The sequence below is a fragment of the Neofelis nebulosa genome, chromosome 6 (assembly GCF_028018385.1).
Source record: "Neofelis nebulosa isolate mNeoNeb1 chromosome 6, mNeoNeb1.pri, whole genome shotgun sequence".
Taxonomy (NCBI): Eukaryota; Metazoa; Chordata; class Mammalia; order Carnivora; family Felidae; genus Neofelis; species Neofelis nebulosa.
Genome location: NC_080787.1, coordinates 122,185,431 through 122,207,697, shown reverse-complemented (window position 1 = coordinate 122,207,697; position 22,267 = coordinate 122,185,431). Strand labels below are relative to the sequence as shown.

Sequence of the window (22,267 nt, the reverse complement as noted above, 5' to 3'; positions counted from 1 at the left end):
CCCCAGAAGGTCCTGCAAATCAGGCTGGGTGGCCAAGCAGCAGGAATGATGCTCCATTACGCTACCAGCTGCTCCAGGGGAACCCTGTCACCAACTCTGGCACTGTATACTACCTACACAGGGTGTGGGGTCCCCCAGATAGCACTTTTGCCACTACTGTTTCTGAGAGCTGGATGTCTCTCCACCAATCTCACCAGAATAGATTGATTCCATGCGCAGTCACCCTCTTGCTCGGCGGAGCCCAGGTCACATGTCTGAATCCCAGTGACAAAGAAGGCTGAGGAGTTGAGTTCCTGACCTCTATCTCAGGGCCTCTACTCTGGGGAAACGGGGCTCACAAGGTAGGAAGTTCCCCCAAATTAGGAAGGTGTTCAGAAGATGCTGGGAAGTCACTAGGTATGACAAATATCCATGAAATCATCAAAAGCCCTTATCATATGCCCCTCCATAAAGATATTTCTCAAGCATGAACCTGACAAAAATAGCTTCCAGATTCGCCTTCCAGAGTCTTAAAAAGATATACTTAGTTTCTCCGCACTGTTACATATTCATTCTATTTTCTCTGCCTCAATTACCATATCAGATATTTTTTTGGACTGGTGCATACATACCACTTTTGTCTCCTTTCTCAGCACAGTAATTCCTGTCCAGTTATAAGATTTATTCTTCGTTCTCTCACCGCCTACAGCTTTATATATCCCATGTGAGCATTTACAGAAAAAAAAAACAAAAACCTTTTTTTAAATTATGGATAAGGCACCATATATGTGGTTTAAAAACAAGCAAAGAAAGGACAGTGCACTTTGATTCAAAGACATTATCATGGTCACTCTGTGCCACATGGTTTTTGGCAGGAAGTGTGGGGAGTAAACTGAAGAGTTGTGCCAATTTGCTATAAGGTTACTTAAGAACAAGAGCCCCATATGTCATAGCACTGCTTAAGTTGACAGGACTGCAAGCAGATGGGTCAGAGAATAGTGTAGAACACATAAATATATAGGGTAGTGTCACAGGATAGTGGTTTTTCAGAAATAACTTGAACCACTAAAGGGAAAGTAACATAAGCTTACTAGAAAGCATGAATTGATTTCTCAGTTGTATTACTCCTATCTTTGATGATATAACAGAACTTAATGATCTTCCAATAAGTGACTAATAACTGAATACGTAGAGGAATAACTACTGCATTTACATTTTTAAAAAAAATTTTTTTAACGTTTCATTTATTTTTGAGACAGAGAGAGACACAGCATGAACGGGGGAGGGGCAGAGAGAGAGGGAGACACAGAATCGGAAGCAGGCTCCAGGCTCTGAGCCATCAGCCCAGAGCTCAACGCAGGGCTCAAACCCACGGACCGCGAGATTGTGACCTGAGCTGAAGTCGGACGCTTAACCGACTGAGCCACCCAGGCGCCCCCTACTGCATTTACATTTTAAGATCATCCCAATATGCTTAAATTTATCACTTGCACTTAATAGATGCAAATAAGTAGTTTTGAGTGTATTACACTAGTGATGATTATACTACCTTCCATCAGCTCTCAAATTACCTTTTTATTCCCGGAACAGGGATCCAGGGGAAAAGTGCTGTAGCTACCATCAGAATTTTAAATTCACCGAGTCAAAATGAATTTCTCTAGTGTGCATTTTCACTGTGAATGAAATAATCCAAGGCTTTGTCTTGTTTGTATGTGTCTGCCACCAAATTCATGTAGGGACTTGGAAACTTTTTTTTTAAGTACACTGGGTCTATTTATTTTTTATGTGGATTATCTTTACATGGAAAAAAATTGGAATTCAGAAATGCATCTAAAATTTTTTCATTATTACAGAAGAGTTTTGAACATGATGAAAACAATGGATGACAATAGATTGATTACCCATTCAATTTATGTTTGGAGATTCTACAAGTTTGTTGACCCTAATTATATAATGAAATAAATCTTAATTTGTTACATAATGTGGTAGCTGGTTTAGACGTCTGTGATAAAGTGCAGAAGTGTAAGTAAGTCATAGGTCTGAAATGATGTCTAGATATGAAGTCAAGACTGCTTTATTCACCTCCTTAGGAGAACATCTGGCTGATAGAACACCTGGGTGAGGCACATTTGGGGTTTTGGAGTGAACAGTTTGAATCTTAAGTATGCTTTCTATATAAATCTAGTATATCTCAAAGGGCTTTAGTTACTCTAGACTAAGAAATAGATTAATACAATAATATGATTCTATAAACAGGACCATGTTCAAAGCTGATAGAATCTTGTTGTGCTAGTGAAAATAATTATTTTGGGGCACCTAGGTGGCTCACTTGGTTAAGTGTCTGATTCTCGATTTTGGCTCAGGTCATAATCTCCTGGTTCATGGGATTGAGCCCCGAGTCAGGTTCTGTGCTGACAGCGTGGAGCCTGCTTGGGATTTTCTCTCTCCCTCTCTCCCTGCCCCACCCCCACTCGCACACATGCACGTGCTCTCTCTCTTTCAAAATAAACATTTAAAAAAATATTATTTTGGGGGTGCCTGGGTTGCTCAGTCGGTTAAGCATCCAAATTCAGCTCAGGTCATGATCTCTTGGTCTGTGAGTTCGAGCCCCGCATTGGGCTCTCTGCTGACAGGTCGGAGCCTGGAGCCTGCTTCAAATTCTGTGTCTCCCTCTTTCTGCCTGTCCCCTGCTCACACTCTGTCTCTCTCAGAAATAAGCATTAAAAAAACTTTTTTTAAATATTATTTTGGAGGCACCTGGGTGGCTCAGTCAGTTAAGCATCCAACTTTGGCTTAGGTCATGATCTCGAGGTTCGTGAGTTCAAGCCCTGAGTCGGGCTCTGTGCTGACAGCTCAGAGCCTGGAGCCTGCTTTGGATTGTCTCCCTCTCTCTTTGCCCCTCCCCTGCTCACGCTCTCTCTTTCGAAAAATAAATAAGCATGAAACATATGTGTGTGTGTGTGTGTGTGTGTGTGTGTATTATTTTTAACATCCCTTTAACATTCATATAGGATCTGCTATTCTTCCAGTGATTGTAAAATATTGGAATTTTGTTATAAATGTGAGTGTGTGCCCTTGCAGCTTCCCTACCTCAAGTTGAGAACCAACAAAAAGGGAACAGAAAGAATGTAACACTAAGCATCTTACTGACACTGGATGCACTCAGAGTCACAAAGGGCTCACACGTGGGTGGCCCGCCGAGACAGTGGAGCTAGCATGAGCAGCACTGTGGGGCAGTCACAGAGTCTAGGATCCCTGGAAGTCACCTGGCCAAACTGTGTCCGATTCTAATTTGGCAGCGGAGGCTCAGATAAGTGAGCTGGTTTGCTCGAGATCGCTTCTCAGTGGTGGAAGGTCTAGAAGCCACAATCCACCTCCTGGACCAAACTGAGACTCTTTGACCAACCATGCAGCCTCCCTGTCAGAAGCCAAGGCCACATAACATATACTACCATTTTAGGACAACATATTCTGGCGATGAGACCCAGCGAGGGATTATCCTATGAGTTTGAACAGTGGCGGAAGGGTCTTTTGAGTATTTCAGATCCCAAATTTAGACTTTTGCCAATTCTTATTTGGTTGTTAGAATGGAATCATGAAGAAAATATATTTTATTGTATATTTCCCATGATCTCTGTAAACCTGATTAAATGAAGATTTCATTGATAAGGATTAGAATCTTTAATCTCTAAATTAACTATCTGGGGTTTTTTTCCCCCCCTCCAGTTCCATCACATCAGCTGACAGCTCTCATGTACATTCATATAACTTCAGGGTTACAAGGGAGCTGGCTGAGTCAAAAGAAAGTGACCCATCCTTAACTTGTGAAATGTATTGTACTTGGTAGAGAGAGGAAGTGTTGCATTGTGGAAAGACTATGGCTTTGAAGTAGAAGACCCTAGTCTAAATTTAGCCCTACCTTTTATTAGCTTTATAAATAGCCACTCAGCTTCATAGCCATTTAACCATTTACAGCTCCAGTTTCCTAGTTTCCTTAAAGGACTTTTTTTTTTAATGTTCACTTATTTTTGAGAGAGAGAGAGAGAGAGAGAGAGAGAGAGTCAGAGCACAAGTGGGGGAGGGGCAGAGAGGGGGAGACACAGAGGCTCCAGGCTCTGAGCTGTCAGCGCAAAGCCTGAAGCAGGGCTCAAACCCAAGGACCACGAGATTGTGACCTGTGCCGAAGTTGGACACTTTGCAGACTGAGCCGCCTAGGCGCCTGAGTTTCCTAGTTTTCCAAGCTGTAAAACAGTCCTAGTAACTTCCTAGGAGGGTCACTGAAGGGAAGAAATGTAATAGTGTGCTTCAATCACCTGGCACAGAGGTATCTAGCCAATGAAAGCAACAATTCTTAACTAAAGTAAGACCTGTAACCCCAGATTGCAAAGACACTATTTGAGCCTTTCAGATTGTTTGGAAAGATTGGAACAGCTCCTTGAGAATAAAGATATTTATGGAAATAGGCTGAGAAGATCTAATTCTCCTAAAGTACTGTTAACCTAGATTAATGGAACAGTGAAAATAGCTCTGGAATGTTGAGATGGAGCCCTTGGGTGTAGTTCAGGGCCAGTTCCCTAATAGGAATGGCCTTGGAAAAAGCACTCACAGCCTCCTAGAGTCTGTTTCTTCATTTGAAAAACAAGGCAAGTCCCAAAATATCTTTGCTTCCTATCTTAAAGGTTTATTTAAGGAAAGCCCTCTACACCACCAAGGGATTTCACGGTAAGCAGCTCCCTGTCTTTGCATCTGGAAGGTTCTCTGCTCCTTTCATCTTCACTCCTGCTGTCACTTCACTGACACATAATTAGCAGTTTGTGAGATGCTATTTAGATTTTCTTTGCATTTCACGTTCTGTTGTTAATTCTCTGTGAGGCTGACTGATTTGAGGTGATTTAAAAATCTAAAGCAGAAGATGCTCTGCAACAGTGCTATCTTAGCATGAAGGATAAGGACATAAATAAAGGTGAAAAAACACTAAAGCGATCAGAGCTCCTGCTGATGACTTCATTCTACCAACACAGATACAACAACTTCCAAGAATCAGGAAAAAAAAGGGAGAGGCAAAAAGGGAAAAACAATACATTTATTAAGAGGCATGAAAATGCATAAATTCATTTATAAATAAATGTAGAATTTACCCAGTGAAAAAATAGCTAAAATCCATGAGTAAGCTGGATTTTGTATCTGAAATGATTACATATTTGATCTCCAATAATTTCCTCTCCAACATGATCTCTTAGTAGCAGCCATTTTGCAATGACCATAGAAAAAGCTGTTACCAAAGACTGTCACGTGAGGGGAAATTTTTCAAGAATTTTCTTTAAAAATGAACCAGTGCAAACAAATTCAGATTATAAGGGATACAGTAAGACCTAGGGCTTATCTTCAGAAAAGTAGAAAATAAAAATCCCAAACATTTATTCATTAAGAAATGAAAAAGCAAACTACATTTTGATCATTGAAAAATAATACATATGGATATTATAAAACATTCTTAACCAGTAATTGTAATAATTACACTTATAAATGTTCATTCAAGTACTAATGTTCAATAAACATTCAAATCCCCATTAAAAGTAACACTAGATACAGACATACGTGGACAATACTACTTCTGATTTAATGACAACAAAAATCACATCAACAGAAGGCAAGTGATCCTTAAAACACTGTATTTTTTTTGTATGTAAATGATTTTTCACAGTCTGTGTATTTTATCTGTGAGAACCCAAGGAACATCTCACAACAGCTAATTAAGAAGTCCTTTCGGGGCGCCTGGGTGGCGCAGTCGGTTAAGCGTCCGACTTCAGCCAGGTCACGATCTCGCGGTCCGTGAGTTCGAGCCCCGCGTCAGGCTCCGGGCTGATGGCTCGGAGCCTGGAGCCTGTTTCCGATTCTGTGTCTCCCTCTCTCTCTGCCCCTCCCCCGTTCATGCTCTGTCTCTCTCTGTCCCAAAAATAAAATAAAAAATGTTGAAAAAAAAAAAAAAAAAAGAAGTCCTTTCTATAAAATAACTTTTGATATTACAGAAACAAACATACCAGAACACAAGTTGAGTTTAAAACATAACAGGGCAGAATCTGTTTTCTTTGGCAGGAAATTATTCATTCCTTACCAAATGTTGGTTTGCTGTTGTGTGGACACTATGAAAACACTTTTTAGTATTTACCAAAGACCTATGAAATCATCTGAAAAGGTTTCATTAACTATGGTACCGTGATAACAGCGTAGCGCTTACGTCAAAGTTGCGCCGAAATCAACCTGGTTTCCTTGATTACTGTTGTTAACAGATCTTCCTTCAAAAAGCTCCCTCCTAATCCTGGCCTGAGTCTCAGGTTTTAATAAAAGTTCCTTTATCTGTTTCACTTTGGACTTCAGACCCATCCTTTCTCGACGCAAAGCTTCATTAATTAAGTCCCGGAATCCAATAGGTTTCTTGCCTAGGGGAAAAAAAAATTATATAATACATTTTACATACAAATGCCAGTGAAAAACATTAAATATGGCACACCGACTTATCAAAAGAAGGCTAAAAGAAACCTTTAAAATGTTGCCCACATGTTATAGAAAAGGTTGCATTTTGCCAAAAATATATAATTTGCATGAAACGAATTTACGGTAAATAAAAATCACTGCATAGCCACAGCAGACATGGGACAAGTGTGAGACATTATGGACTGACAGTATGGAAAAGATTTCAACAGTGATTATTTTAAACTTAGCACTTGTTAGCTGTGTGTGTGTTTTGGCCTCAGGTAAAGTGGTCAAATGCCCTGCTAAGCAATATGAATGGCAGTATTCCATTTATGGCAAGGCCCCTTCCAAGGCCTTTAATTTGAGTCCATGAGGCATAACCCAAAGTCCCCTCTCCCTTGGCCATGGCTGAGGGTAAGTGAAACTTGGGCCATTCTTTCATAAGTGAGTTTCCTCTGCTAGCCACGGCACTCCATTCTCTTCTGTTGTGCTTCAGAAATGCAAACACATTGATCACGAAAGTATTAGGCAATCTCCACAGCTTGGACAAGAGACATTTAAACAGCACAATGCAAAGTAGTCCGTTGACTCAGCAGAGGGGAGCCGGATGCTTCTCACGGAGCAGCGGGGGGGGGGGGCCTGCCTGCATTGGGGTCTCATTTCCTGTTGTTGTCACTGTCAGTGCCATTCCTATCAGCCTCTTGAGTTTTCACAGAGCTCCCATCCCCTGGCTTGCTTTTGTTCTGTGTTTCTTCCAGATACTGCTGGACAGCCTTGAGCACCGCGTTCTCCACCAGCCTCTTACTGAGCCTTACCAGTTCAGCATCATCAGGCTCACCTCCATTCTTATCACCTACATTCCACAATAGAGAAGAGAGATCACTGAGGTCATATTGCCATAGAAACTTGGCATGCAGGGGCCGGCTAGTTCAGTTAGTTAAAAAGAGCAAGTGTCCTTCAATCTGGCAAATTGGAACTGTAAATCCAAGAACACTGGTGTGGCTTTTCATTAGGTATTTGCAGAAACAGGAGACTGCCTATGCCTGAAGATGTCAGGTTGAAAAGCAGTTCTTTAACCCCACTCCAAAAACATTCCACCTAGCAATGCTGGGAGCTTCCTATTTCTACATGGAATTTTTGTCCTTCTCTCATCCATGGCTATTTGCTACTGTTAAAGTCCACGCACCCACCACCTGGAGCCTCAGACATGTGAATTCACCAACCAGATCTGCATCTGCTTTTCCTTCACCACTGATAAATGTCAGGTGATCAAGATTTCCCAATCAACTAACTACTTGGGATCACTAGTTGTTTAAATGATTGGCCCATAGATTGGTTGTTAATAAACTCTCAGCAATTCCATGAAGACAAAGGCAGTTATTCCTGCTAGGAACTGGTTTAAAATAAACTTGTAAAATTAATATTCTATGTAATCTCGGTGCTATCACTACAATTTCAGAAATAAGAAACCCTTCAAGAGTTAGGATGATGATAGTAAATTACTAGATGTTAATATTTTATAGCCATTTTATTTCCCTGCTAGTGATGATCAAGGTTTAATTATTCTACCTTTCATTTCACCTTAAAAGGGCTGGTTCTCATCTATTCCTATGCTACACATTTCCCACTTACTCTCTTCCATGTCTCCATTAACTGGGGAAAAAGAGCAAGGGACTCATCTCTCATGCCCATTCATTCCCTAATCTTATTCCACGAGCTGTGGACCCAAGAAGGCAGATGAGTGGAGGCAAAGACAATGCAGCACCTAAATATGGTAAACAAATACTAACAGATCTCAAGGGAGTGACAGACAGCAATATAATAATAGTAGGGGACTTCAGTATTCCACTTTCAACAATGAATAGATCATCCTGATAGAAAAACAGAAAGGAAGCATTGGATTTGAACTATACTTTGGACCAAATGGACCTAAGAGACATATACAGAACATCCAGCAGTAATCAAAACAGTATGGTATTAGCATAAAAACAGACACATAGACCAACTGAACAGAATCTAGAGCCCATAAGTAAACTCATGCATAGATGGTCAACTAATGTTTGACAATGGAGCCAAGAAAACACAATGCAGAAAGGACAGCCTCTTCAATAAATGGTGCTGGGAAAAGTGACATCGACATGCAAAAGAATGAATGAAATTGGACCCCTATCTTACTACACACACTCACAAAAAATAATTCAAAATGGAATAAGGACATAAACATAAGACCTGAAACCAAAAAACTCTTGACAAGAAACCAAAGGAACAAAAGTTCCTTGACACTGGTCTTGGCAATGATTTTTTTTTTGGAGATGACACCAAAGAACAAACGATGAACGTAAAAATTAGCAAGCAAGACTATATCAAATTAAAAAATCTTCTGCACAGCAAAAGAAACAAACAACAAAATGAAAGGACAATCTACAGAATGGGAGGAAATATTTGCAAGTCACATATTTGATAAGGGGTTAATATTCAAAATATATAAGGAACTCCTACAACTCAATAGCAAAAACACAAACAATCCAATTTAAAAATGGGAAGAGGACCTGAATAGACATTTTTTCCAAATAAGACATACAAAAATGTCTAATCAGTACCTGAAAAGGTGCTCAATATCACTAATCATCAGGGACATGCAAATCAAAACCCCAGTGAGATATCACCCCACAACTGTTAAAATGGTTATTATCAAAAAAACAAGAGATAACAAATGCTGGCGAGGATGTGGAGAAAAGGGAACCCTTGTGCACTGTTGATGGGAAAGTAAATTGGTGCAGCCACTGTGGAAAATAGTATGGAGGTTCCTCAAAAACTTAAAGTTGGAATTACCATATGATCCAGCAATCCCACCCACTTCTAGGTATATATCTGAAGAAGGTGAAATCACAATCTCAGAGAGATATCTGTACTCCTATGTTCACTGGAATGTGTTTCACAATAGCCAAGACATGAAAAAAACCTATGTACAATGATGAATGGATAAAGAAAATGTGGTATTTGTATAAGACGAAATATTATTCAGCCATAAAAAGAAGGCAATCCTGCCATTTGTGACAATATGGTAGAAGTTTAGGGCATTGTGCTAAGTGAAAGATGGCAGACAGAGAAAGAAATACCGTGTGATCTCATTTACATGTGGAATCTAAAAACACTGGACTCAAAAAAACAGAGAATCAAATGGTGGTTTAAGCAGGGGCAGAAAAATGAGGAATCCCGGTCAAAGACTTTTAGTTACAAGATGAATAAGTTCTGAGGATCTAATGGAAGCACAGTAACTACATTACCAACACTGTATCATATACATGAATATTTGCTATGAGAGTAGAGCTTTAGTGCTCTCACTACAACAACAACAAAATATAATTAGGTAAAGGTAAAGGATGTGTTAACTAAAGTCTCTGTGACAAATATTTTGCAATAAATATGTATATCAAATCATCACATTCTATACCCTAAACTTACACAGTGTTATATGTCAATTATATCTCAATAAGCTGGGGAGGAAAAATAAAAACTAGAATGCTCACTACATTAAAATCAGCTCATTTTTGGAATATTACCCTTGGCCCCCAGGAGGCAAAAGCCCAGTGTTACACTTGCATCCTTAGGTCTGGGACAGGTAAATACTGAGGGTCTGAGCTGGAAGATGGATATTGTTTTCTATGCTTATATGTAACAGGGATTGAAATACAAAAGCACATATGCTAAGGGAGAGAATTGGCCTAAAGACCTCCTTCTGAGCCCCACTTCTATTTAACACACGTCCAGGACCAACTCTGCTTATAACCATCATTCCTAGCACCATCCAAGCAGATGAGAGATAGCTTAAAGACCCATCTAGATTTTCTACCAGTGCAAGGCCTTAGCAATTGCTTTCCCTTAAAAAGTGGCCATGTGGCACCCCAGATGACCAAAAGTTCTAGGTAGAACCTTTGAAGTGCAAAATATGCTTAGAATTGAGTAAGCTTCAACTCTGTGATATCTACATAGAAGTAATTCAACGTAAATACATCAGGATATTATTATTAAAATAAAGATAAAGAAATTAATACCACATTTGGGGCAATTTAAGACTATTTTTATCAGTAAGAATAAATGAGTATATTGTGTAATACTTACAGGATTTTAGCTTAATCTTACAAGACAGTGTTTATATAACCGATACCTCCAAATGTGTTACCTACCTGGAACTATTTGTATAATGGCTCTTCAAACTTAAAAGGGAAAAAGTCACACTGCAAATGAAGGGACACTTTTTAAGTACCCTCAAAACACTGGGAATGACTGCAGCTGCCACCCTACTGTGCTCGGCGCCCAGGCCAGAGGCGCATTCCTCCGGGCTATTCCTTACTCTGGTCAGCTTTCAGGTAACATCAGTCATCATATCACTGATACTCACTAGTTGTACTTGATCCTAGTCTTTACTCACTCCTAAGATGCCTCAAGTCACATCATCTGTGTTTCTGAGATTTCTCTCGGCCTGCTACGAAGTGCTCTTGTCACTTCAAACACTCAGAGATTGAAAACACAAAAGTTTTCCCATGAAAAGTTATTTTTCCCTTCTGATTTCCCATTTGTGATTATGCTTTTATTATTATTTTATTATCCAAGTCAACCAAGCTCAAAACAAGACGGACACTGTCTGATTCCTGCATTTCCCTCATTAACTCCTTTACTAGCCAAGCCCCATGAATGTGCTTTTCACAATTTGTCTTCTCCTCAATGCATTTGGTATAACACCTTTAGCTTAATATTTATAAACTGTCCCTTTTAGTGTCCATTGTCTCTACAGAAAAATTTAAACTAGTCTTCCTAAGCTTTCTAAAGTTGACTGTTGGTGATCACCCACCAGCACCGTGCTCCCGCTGTCAGCTTCCAACATCTCCTCAGGTGCCTCCACATCATCCTCTACTTCTAGATGGCCCTCCCTTTCTCTAATTAAAATCCCACTACTACAAGAAGCCTTCCCTGACTAACCCAGATGGAAGTGATGTGCTTCCACTGGATTCCAATAATTTTGGCTGCACGGATAGTACATGGTCATTTGGTCATTCATTCACATATGCACTGAGGACCTACGATACACCTGGCTATTCCAGCCTATGGGGATACAGCAGAGAACAAAACAAAGCCCTACTGGTTTTCCTTTCTTAGTTTCTTTACAAATCAAGAGCCTTATTTATTTATTATTTACTTGATTTATTATTCAACAACCACTGATTGAGTATCTGCTCTGCTAAAGACACAGTCTTGAGTATAGAAACCATGTCCTAGGTTCTCAGTTATCTTCTACTCTGCTAATGTGTGTCACAGCTTATTGAATACAATAAGAGCTTGATAAATATTTGTCAGTCCAGTGAATTGTTGATTAAAGTCCTTGAAGGGAGTACAACATTTAAAAATGTTCCCATCCAAAGGCTTTGGGATGCAGTGAAGGCAGTACTGAGAAGAAAATACATTGCAATCCAGGCCTATCTCAAGAAACAGGAAAAATCCCAAATACAAAATCTAACAGCACAATAGAAGCAGAATGGCAAAGACATCCTACACCCAGCAGAAGAAGAGAAATAATAAAGATCAGAGCAGAAATAAACAATATAGAATCTAAAAAACTGTAGAGCAGATCAATGAAATCAAGAGTTGCTTTTTTGAAAAAATAAATAGAATTGATAAACCTCTAGCCAGGCTTCTCAAAAAGAAAAGGGAGATGACCCAAATAGATAAAATCATGAATGAAAATGGAATTATTACAACCAATCCCTCAGAAATACAAGTAATTATCAGGGGATATTATGAAAAATTATATGCCAACAAACTGGACAACCTGGAAGAAATGGACAAATTCCTAAGCACCCACACACTTCCAAAACTCAAAGAGGAAGAAATAGAAAACTTGAACACACCCATAACCAGCAAAGAAATTGAATCAGTTATCAAAAATCTCCCAGGAAATAAGAGTCCAGGACTAGATGGCTTCCCTGGGGAATTCTACCAGACATTTAAAACAGAGATAATACCTGTCCTTCTCAAGCTGTTCCAAAAAATAGAAAGAGAAGGAAAACTTCCAGGTTCAGTCTATGAAGCCAGCATTACTTTGATTCCCAAACCAGACAGAGACCCAGCAAATAAAGAGAACTACAGGCCAATATCCCTGATGAATATGGAAGCAAAAATTCTCAACAAGATACTAGCAAATCGAATTCAACAGCATATAAAAAGAACTATTCACCATGATCAAGTGGGATTCATTCCTGCGATGCATGGTGATACAAATCAATGTGATACAACACATTAATAAAAGAAAAAATAAGAACAATATGATCCTGTCAATCAATGCAGAAAAAGCATTTGACAAAATTCAGCATCCTTTCTTAATAAAAACCCTCGAGAAAGTCAGGATAGAAGGAACATACTTAAACATCATAAAAGCCATTTATGAAAAGCCCACAGCTAATATCATCCTCAATGGGGAAAAACTGAGAGCTTTCCCCCTGAGATCGGGAACACGACAGGGATGTCCACTCTCACCGCTGTTGTTTAACAAAGGGTTGAAAGTGCTAGCATCAGCAATCAGACAACAAAAGGAAATCAAAGGCATCAAAATTGGCAAAGGTGAAGTCAAACTTTCACTTTTTGCAGATGACATGACATTATACATGGAAAACCCAAGAGACTACCAAAAGTCTGCTAGAACTGAAACATAAATTCAGCAAAGTCACAGGATACAAAATTAATATACAGAAATCAGTTGCATTCTTATACACTAATAATGAAGCAACAGAAAGACAAATAAAGAAACTGATCCCATTCACAATTGCACCAAAAAGCATAAAAATACCTAGGAATGAACCTAACCAAAGGTGTAAAAGATCTGTATGCTGAAAACTATAGAAAGCTTATGAAGGAAATTGAAGAAGATACAAAGAAATGGAAAAACATGCCATGCTCATGGATTGGAAGAATAAATATTGTTAAAATGTCAATACTACCCAAAGCAATCTACACATTCAATGCAATCTCAATCAAAATTGCACCAGCATTCTTCTCAAAGCTAGAACAAGCAATCCTAAAATTTGTATGGAACCACCAAAGACCCCAAATAGCCAAAGTAATATTGAAGAGTAAGACCAAAGTGGGAAGCATCACAATCCCAGACTTTAGCCTCTACTACAAAGCTGTAATCATCAAGACAGCATGGTATTGGCACAAAAAAAGACACAAAGACCAATGGAATAGAATAGAGACTCCAGAATTGGACCCACAAAAGTATGGCCAACTAATCTTTGACAAAACAGGAAAGAATATCCAATGGAAAAAAGTCCCTTTAACAAATGGTGCTGGAGGAACTGGACAGCAACATGCAGAAGAATGAAACTAGGCCACGTTCTTACACCATTCACAAAAATAAACTCAAAATGGATGAAGGACCTGAATGTGAGACAGGAAACCATCAAAACCCTAGAGGAGAAAGCAAGAAAAAAACCTCTCTGACCTCAGCCACAACAATTTCTTAGTTGACATATCTCCAAAGGCAAGGGAATTAAAAGCAAAAATGAACTATGGGGGCCGCATGAAGATAAAAAGCTTCTGCACTGCAAAGGAAACAATCAACAAAACTAAAAGGCAACCGACGGAATGGGAAAAGATATTTGCAAATGACATATCGGACAAAGGGCTAGTATCCAAAATCTATAAAGAGCTCACCAAACTCCACACCCGAAAAACAAATAATCCAGTAAAGAAATGGGCAGAAGACATGAATAGACACTTCTCTAAAGAAGACATCCAGATGGCCAACAGGCACATGAAAAGATACTCAATGTCATTCCTCATCAGGGAAATACAAATCAAAACCACACTCAGAGATCACCTCACGCCAGTCAGAGTGGCCAAAATGAACAAATCAGGAGACTATAGATGCTGGAGAGGATGTGGAGAAACGGGAACCCTCTTGCACTGTTGGTGGGAATGAAAACTGGTGCAGCCACTCTGGAAAACAGTGTGGAGGTTCCTCAAAAAATTAAAAATAGATCTATCCTATGACCCAGCAATAGCACTGCTAGGAATTTACCCAAGGGATACAGGAGTGCTGATGCATAGGGGCACTTGTACCCCCAATGTTTATAGCAGCACTTTCAACAATAGCCAAATTATGGAAAGAGCCTAAATGTCCATCAACTGATGAATGGATAAAAAAATTATGGTTTATATACACGATGGAATATTACTCGGCAATGAGAAAGAATGATCTGGCCATTTGTAGCAACATGGATGGAATTGGAGAGTGTTAAGTGAAATAAGTCATACAGAGAAAGAGATACCATATGTTTTCACTCTTCTATGGATCCTGAGAAACTTAACAGAAGACTGTGTGGGAGGGGGAGGGGAAAAAAGTTAGAGAGGGAGGGAGGCAAACCATAAGAGACTCTTAAAAAGTGAGAATAAACTGAGAGTTGATGGGGGGTGGGAGGGAAGGGAAAGTGGGTGAAGGGCATTGAGGAGGGCACCTGTTGGGATGAGCACTGGGTGTTGTATGGAAACCAATTTGACAATAAATTTCATCTTAAAAAAAAATGTTCCTATCTCGCTATAAGCATAGCACACCCTGGCCAGAGATTTAAATTTAATAAATTTAAAGCAAGAGTAGAGAATTCCAGAATAATCCAAATAGTCATATAAAAATATCCAACCACTTTGTTTGATAAGCCTGGTCAATGACAAAATATCCAGTCTATGTGACAAATATTAACCATCTACAATTACTAACCAATCAACCAAAAAAGGAAAGAAATTTATATATCAATCTTCCAGATCTTTCCTGAATTCTTGCCTCCACCTTACGATTTCCACAAAGCATCCTCAGACTACCCATGTTAGTTCAAGGAAGACCCGACTAGAAGGTTCATCACAGAGCCCTGCAAGTATGTAGCAATTCAAAAAACGTGTGTCTTCATTCCAGTAAGACCTTATTCATATTCCCACTTTCAACAGGCTTAATTTAACTTAATTAACAGGAGACATCTTAAGATTCAAGTTATACTGTATTTTTCTTCTGCCTACGACTTGAATGAATGTATCTGTCTCCATAGTGACCTCTAAGATAAATGGCTAGCTTCCTTTTACCTGAAGCATAGTTAAAAATGGCAGTTCGACATGCCACTGCAAGGTACACAAACTATCTTTTGATATTTCAACAAAGGTACACACGAAAGATATTCCCAATGTGTGAAGCAAAATCTTGATACAATTTTCTTTCTTGGTTTACTTGGGTTATTTAATATCATACCTACTTAAAGTGACAGATTAACCTTCGTCTTTGACACTGTTATTTTAGAAATCTCCCCAGAATATCTTCAATCAATTTCTTAGGATAGTACTAAAAATACAAAAGAAAGGCAAGGAGAAATTCTGTTAGGCCCACCAAATACAGTACTGTCCCTAAAAGGAGAGACTTAAATTTTCAACAAATTTCAAGTAAGTGATTCCACACTCTAAGAATTGTAACACCATTAATCCACTGTATGTACCCATGATTCTGTTTGTGTTTATATTACCTGAGATCTCTGATACCAACCCAATGTAGAGATAAAATTTATCTTTGTGGTCAGAAAAAGAAGTTCCTTTGCAGCAACAAAAATATTTTCTACCAACTAGAATAATTTAAGATCAACATTAATATGGTTCAGCTGTTCTTATGTGTGAGCTAATTGCTTATTTGATGTCATACAATGGGCTCCAGAAACCATCACCATCCCCCACCTACCACAAATACCTAGGTACCTATTTGTGTTGACAAGAACAAATCATGCTAATATTTTTTAAAAGTGAACAAAAGAAATTTTTTCTTACAGTACCATGTAAGACCAAGGAAGAAAGTACAACTACATTAAACGTACTTAATTGTCCCAATCAAAATCCCAGCAAATTATTTTGTGGGTATCAGTGAAATGATTCTAAAGTTTCTATGGAGAGGAAAAAAATAACAGAATAGCCAATGCATGTTGCCAGTGCAACATTAGAGGAGGAGAATAAAGTTGGAGGACTTACACTATCCAACGTCGAGACCAACTGTAAAGCCATAATAATCAAGACAGTCTGGTATTGACAAAAGAATAGACAAATATATTACTGGAGCAGAACAGAGAGAGCCCAGAAATGGATCCACACAAAAACAATCAACTGATCTTCGAAAAAGGAGCAAAAGAAATACAATCAACCAAATGGGGCAAAGACAGTCTCTTTAACAAATGATGGAACAATTGGACATCCACATCCATGCACATTAGTGAATCTAGACAGAGACCTCATGCCCTTCCCAAAAATTAACTTAAATGCATCACAGACCTAAATATAAAATGCAAAACAATAAAACTCTTAGAAGATAACATAGGAGAAAATCTAGATGACCTTGGGTATGACAATTACTTTTTAGGTAACTCCAAAGATACAACCCATGAATGAAATAACTGATAAGCTAGACTTCACTGAAATTAAAACCTCTGCTCTGTGAAAACAAAGGAAAATGTCAAGTGAATGGGAATACAGGCCACAGACTGGGAGAAAATATTTTAAAAAATAACTATAGTCCAAAATATGCAAAGAACTCTTAGAACTCAACAATAAGAAAACAAACAACTCAGTTTAAGTTGGCCAAAGATCTTATTAGAAACCTCACCAAAGAAGATATATAGGTGACAAAGAAACATATAAAAATATGTTGCATGTCATATGCCATCAGGGGAATGCAAATTAAAACAACAATGATACATCACTACACACCTATTAGAATGGCCAAAATCCAAAACACTGACCACACCAAATGCTGACAAAGATACAGGGCAACAGAAACTCTCATTCATTGCTGGTGGGAATGCAAAGTGTTTCAGCCACTTTGGAAGACAGTGGGTGTTTTTTTCATAAAACTAAACATATTCTTATCATACAATTCAGCAATCATGCTTAGTATTTACCCAAGGCAGCTAAAAATTTATGTACACACAAAAACCTACATGTGGATGATAACAGCATCTTTCTTTCATGTTAACGTAGTTCAAATTTTAATTTATTTGTTTAAAGCCTCTTTTTCATAGCTGCCAAAATTTGGAAGAAACCAAGATGTCCTCCAGTAGGTGATAGATAGATAGATAGATAGATAGATAGACAGACAGATAGATAGACAGACAGACATGTCCAGATAATGGAATACTATTTGGTGCCAAAAAGAAATGAATCAAGCCATAAAACGACATGAAAGAACCTTAAATGCATATTACTAAGTGAAAGAAGCCAACCTGAAAAGACTACATACGGTATGATTCCAACCACATGACACTCTGGAAAAGGCAAAACTATGGACACAGTATAGAAAGATCAGTGGTGGGGCGCCTGGGTGGCGCAGTCGGTTAAGCGTCCGACTTCAGCCAGGTCACGATCTCGCGGTCCGTGAGTTCGAGCCCCGCGTCAGGCTCTGGGCCAATGGCTCGGAGCCTGGAGCCTGTTTCCGATTCTGTGTCTCCCTCTCTCTGCCCCTCCCCCGTTCATGCTCTGTCTCTCTCTGTCCCAAAAATAAATAAAAAATGTTAAAAAAAAAAAAAAAAAAAAGAAAGATCAGTGGTTGCCAGGGGTAGGGGAGGAGAGAGATTATTAAGCAGAACACAGAGGATTTTTAGGGCAGTGACAATACTCTGTATTATACCATAATGGTGGATATATGACATTATACACTTGTCCAAATCCACAGCATGTACAACACCAAGAGTGAACTATAAAGTAAACTGTAGGCTCTGGGTGATAGTGACCGGTCACCCATTGCAGATTCACCAATTGTAACAAAGTATCACTCTGGTGGTAGATATTGGTGGGGGTGGGGGAGGTTATGCATACATCGGGAGCAGAGGGTATCTGGGAAATCTCTGTAGCTTCCTCTCAATTTTTCTGTGAACCTAAAACTGCTCTTAAAAAAATACTGAAATCTTAATTTAAAAAAAAAAGTTCTCATTTTCTCACATCCCAACTATCCAGGACGTCCCACGCTATCTGAACAAAGGCTTCCCTAGCATCTTCTCTTTACTTGTACCATTTTGCCCTCCACATTCCTTCCACATAACTGTGCCCTCCTTAGCAGCAGATTTTTTTGACTGAGCTCACCTTTTCTTTCATCTACCCAGATAAAAAGAAACATTAATGTAGATCTGTAGGCTATTCAAAAAATTGGGGTGACACATCCAATTCCTTTGCATACCACCTACAACTCATCTATGATGAGGGACAGATCAAGAATTGTCCCCAAGTGCATATTTAAACTCACATTGTCCTTGGGCATTCTTCTGCCCAATGTATTAGCTGCAACACCCCAGGAAATAGAGTTCCTGTAAACAGAGCTCCTCTCCTCTTGCCAAATACCAAGATTCCTTCCCACCCCCGATGCGCACACACACACACACACACACACACACACACACACACACCAGAAAATTTTAGAACTAAAACACCAAGGCCATATTTTAAATATTTTCTAGAATATAAATTTAAAAAGGAAAAAAAAAATCATTCCTCTGTAAGTTTTATTCCAGATTCAGTAGCACAGAATACATAGGAAAATGATTATGCTTTATGTGAATAAGGGACAATCCCCCCATCCTCCAAGGGATTCTGGAGATCACTATACTATATGTCCCTCCACCCACCCCACTCTCACCATTTTTAAATTGGAGTTGGAGGAGGGGTACCATGCAGTTATACTGAGTATCACTAATAGCTTTGAGGGGAAACAGGGGAGATAAAGTCCCAACAGGCAGTCGCCCTGCAACCTAAATGGGCTGGGCATGACCCATCCACACGGCCTTGGCCAAAGCTGTCATGATGACAAACAGTTATGGGCCCCTCCGGCTTTTTGTTAGCACACCCGGTGCTGGCACCTCCAGAGTCTTCACTTCCCCCCATTTTTGCCCAAGTCACAGCCTGAAGCAACCCCCCAATCCACATATCCTTGTAGGAACCTTGTAGGATCCTTGCAAACACTCCAAATCACATGGCTTAGGATGCTTTCTATGACTTGTGTCCTCAAGACTGCTCCCTGTACAGTCATATCAGAGAAGGAACAAGACATATTTGCTGGATGTTTGTAGGTCAAACAGCCTACCAAAGGAATCTTTCCAGACATCACAAAACAGCCTCGTAGAGACTTCTCTTTTTCATCTATCTGTAGCATTAGTTTTTCTGAGTCCACATTATAATCCACACCGTTCTCTATATAATCTCTGCTGTGATGTTGTCATTTCTTTTTGGAAGCTTTGGTGATGAGCTAGAACTACAGGTGGTGATAAGGCAGAACTCCTAATATGTGTGTGCAGAGGGAAAAATATATACATAAGAGTTTGAAATCCAATTCTGCTATGTCTGCACAGCCTTATTCACAATCTCCCTAAACCTAAATTTCCCTTTACTAGGCCATTCATGAGGATAATATACATTGCATTGTTGTTTTAAGCATTAAAGATAAGGTATGGACAGTGCCTAACGTTGTACCTGGAACATAGTAGGTTCTCAAAACATGGTAGCTATTTTATTAGTACACTTTATACATGTATTATGAACAGATCTGAGTTCAATTCATTTTAAGAAGAATGAGTTCAAGGCCTACTATAAGCCAGTCACTAATTTACTCATTCTATTAAGTGCCCACTATGTGCCATTTCTAAGTATTTAAAAACAAATAAAATCTAGTCTCTGACCACACAGAAGTCACCCTAGGAAGATGACCAAGAAAGGATGATTGCAAAACACTAGGTTAAGTGCTGTAACAAAATATGTTCAAGGTCCAGTGGAATTGGGACAGGATAACAAGGTTAATTTTCACAAAGGAGATATTCCGGCTCAGTGAATGGAAGTTTTCAGGCAGGGGGTAGAGGGAGTAGGAAGGTTTTTCCAGACATGACAAAGGCATGAGTGTGTGTTCAGAAGAAGGAAAATGCATGACGCATTTCAAGAACTAGAGGTATTTCCATGGTACTGGAGTAAAGAGTTCAGAGTGTCATGGGTTAGGGCGGGGGTGGTACAGGAGGCAAGAAGGCCTGGACAGCAGGTATAGATGAAGGGTCCTATGTACCATACCACGCAGTTTAAGTTCATTCTATAGGCAACAGGCAATTACTGAAGAATTTCAAGCATAGCCATTTTTAGCAAATTCACTGTAATAGCCATGTGGAAAATGGAAGGAGGATTTGAGAGGGGCAAAACTAGAGACAGGTTTTTACAGTAGACAAAAAGAGAAACAATGAGGCCCTGAACTATGGTAGATGCAACAGAAAAGTAAGAGACACATTACAGAAAGAGTTAAGAAATAGGAATATTAGAAGACAGCCAATTTAATTAGAAGAAGGCTTTAAGGAAAGAGGAAGGGGAAAAAATATGAAAAAAAAAAGTGAAAAAAATATGAAGAAATATGGCCAAAAATGTTTGAAATTCAATAAGAACTTCAACTCTAAATTCAAGAAGCTCAAAAATATCAAGCTTAAGAAATGTGAAGAAAATCACACCAAAGAACATCATGATCAAGCTGCTAAAACCAATATTAAGAGAAAACCATCAAAGCAGCCAAAAGAAAAGGGATGCATTATACACAGAGGAACAAAGACGAGAGGATATAGCAGATTTACTCGTCAGAAACAATGCAAGCCACAAGACAATAGCACAACATCTTTAAACTGCTAAAAGAAAAAGAAAAGGCAATATAGAATTCTTATTCCAGACACATTATCTTTCAAAAATGAGGGTGAAAGATTTTTTTCAGACACATAAATGCTGAGTTAATAATCAGCCAACAAGTGCTGGAAGAAATGTTAAAGGAAAAACCTGAAGCAGCAAAAAAAAATGATACCAGATAGAAATCTGGATCTACTCAAAGACATGAAAAAAACTAAAACCTGTACATATGTAGGTAAAAATTAAAGACTTTCTCTTTCTTAATCTCTTTAAAAGACAACTATTTTAAATGGAGTTTATAAAGTATGTAGAAATAAAGTATATGGCAACAATAGCACCAAGACTGAGTGGGAAACAGAAATAACTGTTCAAAGGTTCTTATGTTAAGCGTGAAGTGGCGTATTATTTGAAGGCACACCATCGTAAGTTAAGAATATAGATTTTAAAATTCTAGAGCAACCACTAAAGTAAAAATGAACAAGAGGCATAACTAATAAGCCAATAATAAACATAGTATGGAATCCTAAATACTTAGTACAAAATTAAGGCAGTAAAAGAGGAGAAAAAAGAACAAAGAGAAGATAGGCCAAGAAGAAGCAAGGTGGGAGATTTAAACTCAGAAATGAGTTTGAACACAGAATGGGCTGAACAGTCCAATAAGGTGTTAAAAATTGTTAATATGGATGAAAGATAAGAATCAACTATGATGTCTGCCAAAAATCTACTTCAAATATAAAAACACAAAAAGGTTAAAGGTAAAAGGATGGAAAATGATGTATCTATCATGCTAATGCTAGTCAAAAGAAAGCTAGAGAGTAAATAGCACACAAAGCAGATTTCAGAAAAAAGAGCATTCCCTGAGATAAAGAGACATTTTATAATCTTATGGAAATCAGTTCATCAAGAGGATATAAAAACCCTAAATGTGTATGCACCTAATAGCAAGAGCTTCAAAGTATCTGAAATAAAAACCAATGGAACTGAAAGGATAATAGGTTATCCACAATTAGAGTTTAAGATTTCAAGACCCGTCTTGTAGTTTACAGAACAAAGAAAGAGAAATACAGTAAAAATATATAAGACTTGAACACTAGTAACCAAATCCACC

The 22,267-nt window shown here is 38.7% G+C and overlaps 1 protein-coding gene across 9 annotated transcripts in view; it reads right to left on the bottom strand.

Annotated features, from left to right (window-relative positions):
• Positions 1–5,975: 5,975 nt before the first annotated feature.
• AKAP7 (A-kinase anchoring protein 7) overlaps positions 5,976–22,267 on the bottom strand; it is a 157,643-nt gene continuing 141,351 nt past the window's right edge. For 4 of the 9 annotated variants that reach the window (XM_058735275.1, XM_058735278.1, XM_058735281.1 and 1 more), the window contains one exon: positions 5,976–6,419. In XM_058735275.1, coding sequence (XP_058591258.1) covers positions 6,214–6,419 — 206 coding nt within the window. In that variant the 3' untranslated portion in view covers positions 5,976–6,213. Of the gene's footprint in view, positions 7,307–22,267 lie in introns of all 9 variants that reach the window. The other 5 variants (XM_058735276.1, XM_058735280.1, XM_058735282.1 and 2 more) reach the window with 2 other exon arrangements.